Source organism: Macaca nemestrina, chromosome 11, assembly GCF_043159975.1.
Source record: "Macaca nemestrina isolate mMacNem1 chromosome 11, mMacNem.hap1, whole genome shotgun sequence".
In the NCBI taxonomy this organism is placed as follows: Eukaryota; Metazoa; Chordata; class Mammalia; order Primates; family Cercopithecidae; genus Macaca; species Macaca nemestrina.
Genome location: NC_092135.1, coordinates 67,913,142 through 67,926,858, shown reverse-complemented (window position 1 = coordinate 67,926,858; position 13,717 = coordinate 67,913,142). Strand labels below are relative to the sequence as shown.

Below are 13,717 nucleotides of genomic sequence, written 5' to 3'. Positions count from 1 at the left end.
TGCAAATAAAATTTAAAAACAAAAGACATGTACTGTCTTACAAAAAAAAAACAAAAAACAAAAAACTCTAAAACTCACCAGAAACACTTTGCTTCTAAATATCCAAAATTCAAACTCTCTGAAGAGCAAACAAAATTACTTATTCAGCAGGGAGAAATTCAGCTCTAAGAAATGAGGGTTATATTCTACTCACATTACTAATACTAAATACAAATAAACGTGCAAATTCTAATGAATTATACCTTTTAAAATCACTACATTTAATTCAAAACTTAATTCAAAGTAAGTTTATTGTTAAATATTTTAAACGTTTAAATATTGCTAAATATTTTAATGTTCACCTTTTAGGAATAAATGTTATATGTTATGCATAAATAAGTTACATGTTACGCATAAAAAGCCTGGTTTCCTGTTTTGAGAAAATTACAACCTATTTAAACAGAATACAATATACTTTTTTCCTTCAATACATGTAAATTTCTGAGTCAATTTGTTTCTCTTATTTTTTATATTTTTTAGACAGGGTTTTGCTCTGTTGCCCAAGTTGAAGTGCAGTGGCTCGATCACAGCTCACTATAGCCTTGACCTCCCATCTCTTGTAGCTCAAGCAATCAACCCATCTCAGCCTCCCAAGTAGCTGGGACTACAAATGTGTGCCACCAAACCTAGCTAATTTTTTTTTTTTAATTATTTTTCATAGAGATAGGGTTTTACTATGTTGTCCAGGCTGGTCTCAAACTCCTGGTCTCAAGCAATCCTCCTTGGTCTCTCAAAGTGCTGAGATTATGGTGTGAGCCACCATGCCCAGCCTTTGTTTTCTTTGTAATGACTAAGTAAAACTTAGAGAAGGAATGTCGCCTCACTGGAAGAGCTTTGCAATATTTTGGGGAATTCCAAGCAAAGGATAATAAAGTTTTAAAGTGTTATATACACTCATTTTCAGAATTACTGTTTTGCTGCTTTAGAGCTTATCATTAAGTTTCAGAAAAGGATGGGGGAAGTATATTTTCTCTGTTTCTCTGTCTACACCTTAGTTAAGTATTTGACATCTGTTTCTGCTTCTCTAAAAAATAGAGAAACCAAAATGTCTTGATCCAGAAGGTCTCCCATTATTATTGCAAGCTTTTTTCTCTAAGTTACTTATAAACTTAAACCAAGAAATGAGGATCTAAAACTTCCACTAAATTATATTTAAATCAAATTGTTTGATTTATCATACTACGGGAAAATTCCAAGTACAGATTATCCCCATTCAATAAAGATTTTCTTAAAAGGTCAACTCTAATAAAATTAAAGGCATAAATACATGAGCAACATAAATGTGTGTAGGTCTGTGATCATGTATGTGTATAAATATGTATAGCAGAACTGAGTTGATCCATATTCAACCCAATCGCCTACAATGTTATAATCACAGTATCATATGGAAGTTCTGTAAAACCTTGGCACCCTGGCAAAGTTAAATTATATTCAGTTTTGTTTTCACATAAAGTATCTTTTATTGCAAGAATGTAGTAACTAGTAACTCTTCAGAAACAAGATACCAAATTGTTATGTCTTCCCCAAAAACATTCTAGATAAACAAGAGGCTAGGAATATACAAACTACAAAGTTACTTTCCAATCCATTAGATCCTTTTACATCAACCCATGTCCAGTATTTGCATTCTCAGACCAACTAATGCTCCTTATCTTGAGCTCTAATTTGCTTGCTGCAATTTTTCTAAGTCTGGTTCCACTTCTCCTGGGTTCCAAAGGCTATGTATAGTTCATTTACTCTTTCGTTACCCTCTGTTCCAGGAGTGGGCCAGAGAGAATAGCCATGATTAACTATATACATAATACAACTTATAAAAGCTAAACATAGGAAAGGAAAAACGAAGCTAGCAAATTGAAAAAAACACTAAACCTTGACTCAAGAGATCCTACTCTGCCACTAACTTGCTGTATGACTTCAAGTCACATTATCTCTCTAAATCTTACCTATTACAATACTTAGATAAAACATGAAGTACACTTCCAGAGATATTCAAGGATGTACAGAGTCAGTTTTGGCAGAATGCATTTACAAGTTCTTAGTTGTGTCTGCTTCTCCTCTATTTACTTCTTTTATGGTTCTGCATTTTCACTCAAGTTTTCCACAATTCCCATTTAGAACTACTGCTTCTGTATTGCATACAATTAGACTAATCCTTCCTAATCTGAAAGATGAGAAACATTTACTTCTAACAGCTTTCTTGAGCCCCTTACTCACTACAAATTGAGGTTTAGAACATGCCTGATCCCTTGCTTCCTCTCCCTTATCTGATTTTTCTAAACTCCTGTCTTTTAGGCTGTTGCTAGATCTTTCCAGTTTCTATTTAAAACAAAGCTCTTCTACTCCTTACTGTTCTTATTTTTCCATAAATCGAAGGGTTTAACATATTACAACGTTTTAGTTCTCAGTATTACCACTTTTTGACAGGTCTCATATATAATACATGCTTCAAGGTATATATCTGTCCCAAAATGTTAGTAACATACTTTTGTCCCATGTACTATTAATGCTTAGTAACATATATGCAAACATTTCATTAAAATAAAACCTCTTCAGGAAATAAAAGAAAGCTACACACTTATAGTTATCCTAGGAGGCACTAAAACTAGCCATAATTTCAACTGATATTAAAAATATGCAACCTTTAAATAAATAAAACAAATATTTATTAAATAATAAAATCAACTATTAATAATAAGTAAACTAAAGAGTATATACTATATATACCTACCTAGCAACAGAGTACATAAAGAGAAAATCATTGTCTGGTGAGCCCGGGGTCTTGCTATAGTCTCTATATTTCTTCTGAGTGGTATTTTTTATATCTTTCATTACAGATTCCATTTCTTTACTTAAATTTGTTTCTGACTATAAAACAATGCAAACATATATATAAAGTTTATATTCACTTTCTCTAATACTGGTCTAAAACTAGAATGTTTATTATATAAACATAGGAAATAAAAATTAAAAAGTCAAAACAGATAGAACATTATCTATTATAAATATATTTAGTATACAAAGATAAAACCAGTCAAAAAATACTCTCTTAAACAGTGATCTTTAATTCTACATTGTGACTGGTAACACTGTAATCCAACTATGAATTAACCACATAAATTATTCTAAGCCAATGAGATGATGGTATTAAAATAATATGTTAGAACAAAGTTTCCATGTCTATAAAAAACCTGACTTTCATTTAAGTTCATTTTTCAAAGAATTATATCAATGTCCCATAAGTTTAAGCATATTTTAAACACACAAGAATTAGGGTTTATAAAATTTAAAAAAGACCACAAATTCTAAAATTAGTCTTCGCTTGAGAAAGGGAATTGACAGATGACTCTACCTAGGTTTAAAGTATGCATTTCTATTTCAAAAGTCACATATTCACAGTTTTCACAAATTTACTACATAAACCAGACACAACTGTCACTTCTCTCAGAGACCATATAATAAATCTATAATGAAGGTGAAATATTTTAAGAATTTAAAACAAACAAATCCTACTGGATGGCATAAAAGATGAGTTCCCCGCTACAGTAGTCTGACTTGTGATGAACAGTTCAATCAATTACGCAATATTTTATCTCTCGAATACACATACACACAAATACATGTGCATATCTGTGTAAATATATCTTCTTAATCCTAATATACCTAATGGGCATATTTTTAAGTGATTAAATTGTGCTTTATATTGAGATACACACACACACACAGAGTATATATAGCTTGTGTGTTTGCTTTTAAATACTTCAACCTTTTTTTTTTTTTTTTTTTTTTTTTTTTGAGAAGGGAGTCTCGCTCTGCTGCCCAGGCTGGAGTGCAGTGGCGATCTCAACTCACTGCAACCTCTGGCTCGGGGGTTCAAGCGATTCTCCTGCCTCAGCCTCCCGAGTAGCTGGGATTACAGGTGTGTGCCACCGTACCCAGCTAATTTTTGTATTTCTAGTAGAGATGGGGTTTTGCCATGTTGGTCAGGCTGGTTTCAAACTCCTGCCCTTAAGTGATCCATCTGCCTCAGCGCCACCATGCCTGGCTAATTTTTGTATTTTTAGTAGAGATGGGGTTTTGCCATGTTGGCCAGGCTGGTCTCAAACTCCTGACTTTAAGTTATCTGTCAGCCTCAGCCTCCCAAAGTGCTGGGATTACAGGTCTGAGCCACCACGACTGGCCTCCTTCAACATCTTAAAAGAGCCTAACTATATCTAAACCTATAGGGGTTCTTGACCTCCGAAGATGTATATTAAAACTAAGAATTTAGCCTAAAGAGAAGTATAGCCTTTGATAATAATTTGTTCTATTACTTTTATTTAAATATAAATAGAAGAGAACAAAACCTCTAAAAGCAATTTCTACTAAATATGTAAAAGTCCAGAGTAATTTATAAACTGAATGAAAATGAAAGCAGAAAATCAGAGCTGAGTTAACCAGGATATTTATGCCTTACACTGATGCTTACTGGGAAAGCTCCCGGTCGTCCCTGCAGCTCCTCCACTTCCTTTATGAGATCTTGTATGCTTTTGTTGCTAGGACGTTGCCAAGGGTTATTTTCCACATTGCTTCCAGGATAACATGGAAGAACACTGTTAGCAAACTGCCTACAGAGGGGACACGTGAATTCTCCTTTGTCCACTGAGAAGCCCTGAAGAACCTGATCATTCTAAAAGATGAAATAAACATACAGATGCATGATACACACATTTACAGAAAACAAAAATTATACCACCCATTTTATAGTAAATTAATAAACCATACAAAAAAAGACATCTCTAATATGTCATAAGGAAATAAACAAAATCCTTCATTTAACTGTTAAAGTTCACCAAATCACTTCTTACATCATAGCAATTACATAACACTTGCCCTCACCAAAACACTGTTTAAGTATCTTACTCTTCTCTCAGTATGAAACATTCAAGTGATTATGCAATTAATCTGAAATGTGGATTTAAGATAAACAATAGTTCAAAAAACAGGTCACATTAAAGTGGGTCACCCTCCTCTTACCCCACACCCCTGTTTTCATAATCTGTAACTGACTACTGGGAAGATTATCCCAATGCTCATGTTCCTTGATCTAGGATAAATAGCTTTTGAGAGCAAATAAGCCTCAAAAAAGTAACTTCTAAGGTGTCTAACTGCTAAATACAACTGATTAGACAACTGAGTTAGTGCTCATTTCATTATATCTTGCATCTCAAGTACTTTGACTAAGAGAACTATGAATTCTATTTTTCACTTTTTGACATTAACTTTTTAAGTCCTTAAAAATGTAACAACATATCTTCCTAAATCCAATTCTACAAACATTTACTAAGCTCCTACTATGTGATAAATGCTGTGCGAGGTGATAGCATAAAGAGTTAAGATACATTTTTCCTTCTTAAGGTGCTCACAATTTAAAAGCAAAATCAGGCAAATAAATTATAGTGCGATAAATGCAACAACAGAGAAGCCTTCCCAGAGAAGATTTGTGAGCTAAGTTTTAAAAATACACAAAAAAGAGAGTGCTAAAAATTGGGGCAATGGTCCTGATCACAGAACATTCTGTGATAAGCTTCCTGGCAGCCTTAATTCTAAAGAATGCTAGATACTCTTTTTTGCTATAACTGAAGCTAGGTTCTCTACTGAAGCACCCCCAGAAACCCTCTCAACTCACCCTCCTACATCTCTCACATCTCAGCACCCTCTGGTGCTGGCCCGAGATCATTACTCTTGCATTCCCTTGTATTTGTGGCTCATGTCATTTAGCAATACTATCCTTTTCCTTCCTTTTCACTGCCACCTACTGCCCGCAACCACTGAAGACTTTGGTACCTTGATACGTTTTCCTCATCACTCCAAGTCCTGCATCTTCCTATGCAGTTTCACTATATATGTATACAACCAATCTTATACCTCAGTCCTTCAGCTCCTTAACCTCATCAGCGCCTACAGTTTTGGCCTTCACTCTACTCCAGCACCTGTTACCATAACAATATCCTTGTCCTGTAATAACTCAAAATTACTCGTGATCTGAAAATATTAAATCTAAACATCTTATATTCTGACTACCAACTTCCACCTCCTTTATTTCCCTTCTTTTTCTCCTAGTTCATCAGGTTTTTCCTATCCCATCTGCACACCATTGTCTACCACTTCAAAAACTCATGGCAATACTTCCCACTTGCCCTCCATGTGTCCTTTCATCATTCACACCAAACAAAGCCTTCATACTAAATTAATCCAATGTATGCCTTCTCCAATTCTGCACTCAAACTGAGTGTTGTCAGAGAAAAATGAAATGCCTTCTTGCTACAAACTGTTTCCAACCTCAACTTTGTCCTGCATACTGCCTGGCACTTTCTCCACATCCTAGGAAGCACTCTCTCATCCAATCCCAGAGTGGTTTTTCTGTTTTTGTTTATTTATTTTTTATTTATTTTTTTATTTTTTGAGATGGAGTTTTGCTTTTGTTGCCCAGGCTGGAGTGCAATGGCGCAATCTCAGTTCACTGCAACCTCCGCCTCCCAGGTTTAAGCAATTCTCCTGCCTCAGCCTCCCGAGTAGCTGGGATTACAGGGGCTCGCCACCATGCCCAACTAATTTTTGTATTTTTAGTACAGATGGGGTTTCGCCATGTTGGCCAGGCTGATCTCAAACTACTGACCTCAGGTGATCAGCACGCCTCGGCCTCCCAAAGTGCTGAAATTACAGGCATGAGCCACCGTACCTGGCCCCCAAAGTGGTTTTTCAAACCACCTCCTCACCTGCCAAGTCACTCACCTTCCCCACCCCTGTTCCCTTTACTCTAGGAGCATAAGGTTACACCTCATATCTCAGAGAGAAGAGCCTCATAGCAACTCCTTCCATATCCTGCCCATCTCCCATCACAAATATATAATTAATTAACCCCATCAATCCTTCCATCTACTTTCTTCTTTCTGTCCCCTTTACTAATTTCTCTAAGTAGTCTCCCAAACATACCACTACATGACCTAATGCGTCTAGGGTCTAATGTCTAATTTGAGACTTTGTTATTTCCAATCAAAATATTTCAGTGTCATCATCACCTCCCACCTTGATTCCTTCTTCCCCCTCATGCTCCACAAGACTGTCCTTCTAAATATATTTCAAATCTATATTCTCTTCTCCATTTTCATAGACATGAGTAAGTCCAAGCCCCTACCACATTCTTTCTTACTTTTCTGCAATCCCCCTTCTACACAACTGTCACAATGACTCTTCTGGATATTTTATATTTCTGCTTAAGTCTTTAATGGCTTTCTCTAAGGAATCTATATAAAGTCCAAATTCTTTAAATGGACCAGAAGGTCCCTTACAATGTAAACCTTAATTACTCATTCTGTCTCATCTCTCATCACTCAAGCGCCTTACTCCATCAAAATGTTCTGGCACCTGGCAGATGTTCCAGTAAGACTCTGTGTATACCTAACATTTAGCACGCATACTGTAACTGTTTACTTGTCTCTCTTACGTAATACATATTAAACTCATTGAGGGAAGGAACTGTGCCTTATGTACCATTGTATCCACAATGATTATCACAGTATCTGGAACACTGTAGATACTGAATAAATATTTACTGAAAGAATACTTGAATACAGGGATATGAAAAATGCATAATGTGCTTAAGGAACTAGTAATTAGCTTATTAATGTTGAATTGATGGAAGACAACACTAAAGCAATAGGCAAGTCCAGATCCTGTAGTACCTGAATGCCATTCAGAGAATAGTGAACTTTATCCTATCAGGAGGAAGACAGCAAGAGATTTTAAGCCAACAACACATATTGTCGATTTAAATTTTAGAAAGCTCAATGTAGTAAATAAATTACACCTGGAGTAAGGAAATCAATAAGAAAGCAATTCCTATAATCAAGATGAGCAAGGAAGGCATACACAAAAAAGTAGCAGTGGGATTAATGAAGGTAGAATATAGTCAAGTGAGGTTTAGAAGGCAGAATCAATAGAATTTTGGTAAGGGACTGAAAGTGAGAGGTGAAGAACAGGAAGGAAAAAAGAGATATCTACTGCTTCTGAGTTAGGAATATGGGAATATAGTAGACCTGTATTTAAGAAGTTGCTTTTAAGAAGTTGCACTGCTTGAACTCAGGAGTGTAAGGCTTCAGTGAGCTATGATCTAGCCACTGCACTCCATCCTGGGAAACAGAGTGAGACCCCATCTCAAAAAAAATAAATAAATAAAATAAAAGTTACACTGAAGGAGAAAGAGAAGTCTTCAGCTATAGGAAAATAAGAAAATGTAATGTCCAGGGAAGGATTCTGAATGGGAGAGGTTTGAACTCAGCTCCTGATGAGCTGAGAAGGGGCAGAAGAGGCAGAAAAACTGAAAATACAGAAGAAAAAGAGGTTACCTACTGATGAATCAAGGCCCCTGAGGTGTTGGGGAGAAAGGTCTACCAGAGCTCAGGCAGAAAAGTTATTCCTGAACAGAAGAAAGGCTATAGTACTACCTCAAAGAGTAGCAAAGAAAAGACTGGTTGGGATGTTGGACTCATTTATCAGGGAACAGAAAAGCAAGACAGGAATCTAAGAGAATGTGACAACAGACACTGTTTTCTTCATGACAAAGGAAGAGACCGAATCTATTAAGAGGAAATGAATCTTGGGGAGGCAAAGGTTTGGAATAGCTGCTGAGGAAAACAGGAGAAGGAACTGATCAAAGACAGGTAAATGAATTAATAGGTAGTATTTACAGCCCATAACTCTAGTCTAAGCCACTGTTATAGGAAGCCACAAGTTTGTGATAATAACCATTCACCTAGTTTTATGACTTTTCTAGCTGGGATAGCTGACTGGGTCTAAAGTCAAAGGAGGTTGATTAAATGAGATTCACAAGAACAGAATGGGTATAGTACAAGAAAGAGAGGATAGCAAAGAGCTAATACACTAGGAAAAAATTCAAAGGGTTAAAGGACTATAGATCTCGATGTCAGAGGCAAATCACAATAATGAGAGTGAAGACAAGAGAACTTATGTGATAATCATAAGATGATATGGTAGGATATTAAAGCTTAATATTTCAGAGAGAGTAACAAAGTCTAAAGTACAGCCATGGAAGTCAGTTGCTGAAGTGAAAAAAATTTTTCTTTTTTTTTTTTCTTTTTTTTTTTTTTTTTTTTTTTTGAGATGGAGTCTTGCTCTGTTGCCCAGGCTGGAGGGCAGTGGTGCAATCTCAGTTCACTGCAACCTCTGCCTCACAGAGTCAAGTGATTCTCCTGCCTCAGCCTTCCGAGTAGCTTGGATTACAAGTGCACACCACCATGCCCAGCTAATTTTTGTATTTTTAGTAGAGACAGGGTTTTGCCAGGTTGGCCAGGTGGCCACATTGGCCAGGCTGGTCTCGAACTCCCGACCTCAAGTGATCTGTCCACCTCGGCCTCCCAAAGTGCTGGGATTACAGGCATGAGCCACTGCATTCAGCCAGCTGCTAAAATGAAATTTAAAATTAAAATCCTTGAAGTTGAACAGGTCTGTGTTAAAGTGAGACTGGATAGTTTACATGATGATCAAAACCACCTAAAAAGATGAGCTGGAATTGGGATGTATATACTATACAAAGATTTAATACCTGGAAAGATACATGCAACTTTAAAAAATTTTTGCAACTTACCCGTAATGATTCCATATAAGATTTATGACAATCTATATGTAATGTGTGACCACAGGTTTGTACATAAACACCTCCTTCCCAGCCAATTGATACTGCCAAGAGACATGAACTCTTCAAAATAAAAAGAAGACAAATACAATTAATTTTAAAGTATAAACATATTTAAATATTAATATGTCCGCATAAACCTCTGCATGATTTTCTATTTTTATATTAACGTGAAGTTTCTATTTTTGTGGTATCAATTAATGCCTGACTAGATAGTCTTAAGACATTATCTTTAAAATTGGAATACCATGAAGTTGCAGCTCCCAAACTTCTATACTCATAATGAAAGAGAATATTATGAATTAGCCTTTGTCCGCTCCATAAAATATATGCTCTCAATATTACACTACAGTTCAGTATGAACTATACTGTTGCTGAGATTAAGTATGGTACTTAATCTCTCTCTGATTTCTGACATTAACAACTTACTTGTTGAAACGCCTACTTTCCTCTGGTTTAATGCTACTCTCTCTTGGTTTTGTTCCTGTCTCTTTAACTGCTTTTCTCAGCCTTCCTTCTAAGGATCTTTTTTTCTTCACTACTCCTTCAATGTCTATTCCTCTACTCCTCAAGGTTCTATTCTCAGTGCTACTCTCTTCTCATTAAACTATTTTTCCTAGTGATTTAAGCAGTAATTTCGACTACACCGTAAGCTTAGATCCCTTGCCTGACTGTTAGATACAAGTACTTACGCCACTCAAAAATCTCCAGTTTAATGTCCCAAAGAAAATATAAACTCAATGTGCCAAAAATGTAAATTGTTAGCTTCTCCATGAATCATTTCCTTCCTCTTGGTTCAATAACTCCACAATCTATTTAGTCACCACTCAGAAAGCCAAGAGTCATTCTGTATCACACTCTTACCTTCATACCACAGTATCAGTTCCCAAATCATATGGATTCTGTGTCCTAAATAACTCATGATTTTGGTCTTTCCTCTTCTTTTCCACTACATAATATTCAAGTCTATATCCCACAGACTGGGAGAAGGGGTTCTTAAACAGTTTCTTAACTCGTCTCCTTAACTCAAGTTTGTTCTGATGTACCCCCCATACATCTTTATAAAGTATAAATCTAGTCACAAGAATAACCCAAAAACATGCCTTAATATTTACAAGGTCTTAATATAATATACAATAAAGAAGGGACCTAGACTATATAAGCAAACTATAATCCTTTCCAAATTTGTGTTTTTGTTTTTTGAGGTTTTTTTTTTTTTTGAGATTGAGTTTCACTCTTGTTGCCCACGCTGGAGTGCAACGGCGCAATCTTGGCTCACCACAACCTCTGCCTCCTGGATTCAAGTAATTCTCCTGCCTCAGCCTCCCGAGTAGCTGGGATTACAGGCATGTGCCACCACACCTGGCTAATTTTGTATTTTTAGTACAGATGGAGTTTCTCCATGTTGATCAGGCTGGTCTCACCTCAGGGAGTGATCCGCCCACCTCTGCCTCCCAAAGTGCTGGGATTATAGGCATGAGCCATCATGCCTGGCTCCAGATTTGTTTTAAAGGTTTCTTTCTCTCATCTTTCCTTTCTCTTTTACATCTTCAACTTCTCTTTCATTGCTAATTCCTTCCTCTAAACTTATAAATAGGCGGAAGACTTTTTCTCCTAAAATCTCTTCCTTAGAATTTTCATCAATTGGCCTCTGAATAGCATTTGGGCCTAAACTTGAATTCATTTTCTACTATCTATAGTAAATAGATGGGCGGGCCAGAGCAATGTGAAAGCATAAGATCTAACAGAAGTGGCAGCATATGATGAAAGATTTGAAAGCCATCAAACAAGCATGTACTTACATGTTTAAAAACCTGAGTCAATCTTTAAATTTTATTTTTATAATGTAAGATGACCAATGATCTTTAAATGACAGTAAAGTTCCGATATTAAATCAAGACTCTTCATGAGTATCTAAAGTTGAAAGTACTATGTATTACATAGTACAAAATGACTTCCCAGCCAATTTAAAGATGTGAAGCAGCATAAATCAAATACAGCTGGTTAGCAGGCTTCTGTTACAAATGAGAAAAACAACAGGAGCCCTGCTCATCCTTGTTTTACATTTTGGAGCTGCTTGAAATTGAAGCAGATTTTGGTGTTAGATCATTTAGAATGATTGGTAGTCAGTTAATAAACCAGTTGCTCTCTTTGGCACTATACTACAAAAAGGCAATTAATCTGTATTTTTAATAAAAATGGTTAGCTTTTAAAACTGGAAACAATGAATCATTTGTCTATACAACTTTTAGATGTTTGAGTTTGACAGTCAAAAAATGCAGGGTAACATTTAATAATGTGAGACTAGTATTTTAGGGAGACCTCAAGTATCCACCACTGTGCTAAGTGCCTAACACTGAAATGTCACAACCTCAATAATTACTAAAACCTAATACAGTAGCTGGAGTTGCCCCTTTTTACAAGAGAGGAATGATAACTTTAGTAAGATCACGAAGTTATAAATTCAAATCCAAGTCTATCTAACTCCAAAGATCAGGTTCCTTCTCTCTGTTGTGTCATATTCCCCATGTGTTACACTTCCAGTTTCTACAGTGAATGCACTGTCTTACATAACTAATATTCTACATGTCAATTCTGTAAAATGCATGCATTTAATCTGAAGACAGTAGAATCTACAGTCTAATCCTATAATCAATATCAGTGCCTACTGACGGTCATTCTTCTGCTCTATACAGTCTGGTCCAGCTACCACTCTGGTACTCTTATGTTTAGAGTAATTCAGGAAGAAACCCAGTAAGCATCTACAACACACATAGCATGTGCTAGCCTCTGAATCAACATGAGGCACAGCTCTGGACCTGCAGAGGTATGCAGTCTAGGGAATATGCCATATATACATAAAACAGGTCTTATAAAAGCATACAAAAGTAATGATGTAGGAATACAAATCTCACAATCACTAACAGAAATACAACAGAGTATAATCCAACTCAGATTTCAGCTCAGAGACTTTTTATTAAAAATATTTTTTTCTAGAAATGAATAATTACTCTGGCTGCAAAAAAGAGATACCCTCCCTTTTTGCTCCCATTTATTAGATCATCTCTTTCCTCAAAATTATGATGCTCTTAGGTCTAGGTTTATTTTGATCGATTTTTTTTTTTAAGTTTTCTATTTGATGTTGGGATTCATCTTTACCTGTTTACTCTAAAATAATTAAAAATGATAAAAATTAAAACCAGGATTATTGATAGTGGCAGGAGACAGACAAATTCCTAGGTAGACAGGGCCAGGTCCCTGGTGAAATCCAACCTTCAAACCACAGACAATTTAAAGACTGAAAACCAGTTGCAGTTTCAGGTAGAGTCCATGACTGGAGTGAGAACTTCCTCGAAGCCTTTTAGCCAATCAAATAGTGCTGCTTTTATCAGGTCCACACATGGACCGTTCAGCACACACTCCCCCATTCTGAGACCATAAAAACCACAGACTCAGTCACACAGGCAGCTACGCGTTTTCAGGCCCCCTCTCTTGTTGTTGAGATCTTTCCTGTCACTTGATAAAATTCTTCTCTGCCTTGCTCACTCTCTGGTGTCCATGTACTTCATTCTTCATGGTTGTGGGACAAGAACCTACCCACCAAATGGCAGGGGCAAAAAGGGCTGTAACACATTCCTGGCCGGCTCACAGAGCTGTGGGTAGCAGGAATGAAAAGAGTTGTGACACGCTCCCATTCACTGGACTATGGGAGTGAAGAGCTGCAACCCTTCTGGGGGCCCAGACCTCGGCACTCCCCAAGCAGAAGCTGTGGCACTCCCTTGGGGCTCTGCAGTTGCTGGTGTCTCTGAGTTTTTGGGTGCCACTGCATCCCCGTCATTTGAATGCTGGCACCCAGCCACAGAAGCTGCTTGCAGCACACCTAGCCCCACCACAGGCAGAGCTTGGAGCTGCAATGGTTGAGGGATCCAGACTAGGGAGCGAGCTAAGCATGGCCCGCCAGCCAGCCTGGGTAGAGTGAGCCCAGTG

At 36.8% G+C, this 13,717-nt stretch overlaps 1 protein-coding gene across 7 annotated transcripts in view; it reads right to left on the bottom strand.

Annotated features, from left to right (window-relative positions):
• Window positions 1-13,717, bottom strand: part of LOC105483267 (ubiquitin protein ligase E3 component n-recognin 3) — a 264,963-nt gene that overhangs the window by 83,223 nt on the left and 168,023 nt on the right. For 5 of the 7 annotated variants that reach the window (XM_011744044.3, XM_011744038.3, XM_011744040.3 and 2 more), the window contains 3 exons: window positions 9,683-9,793; window positions 4,493-4,705; window positions 2,768-2,904 (listed from right to left, as the gene is read on the bottom strand). In XM_011744044.3, coding sequence (XP_011742346.2) covers window positions 2,768-2,904; window positions 4,493-4,705; window positions 9,683-9,793 — 461 coding nt within the window. The remainder of the gene's footprint in view (window positions 1-2,767; window positions 2,905-4,492; window positions 4,706-9,682; window positions 9,794-13,717) is intronic. The other 2 variants (XM_011744041.3, XM_024793250.2) reach the window with 1 other exon arrangement.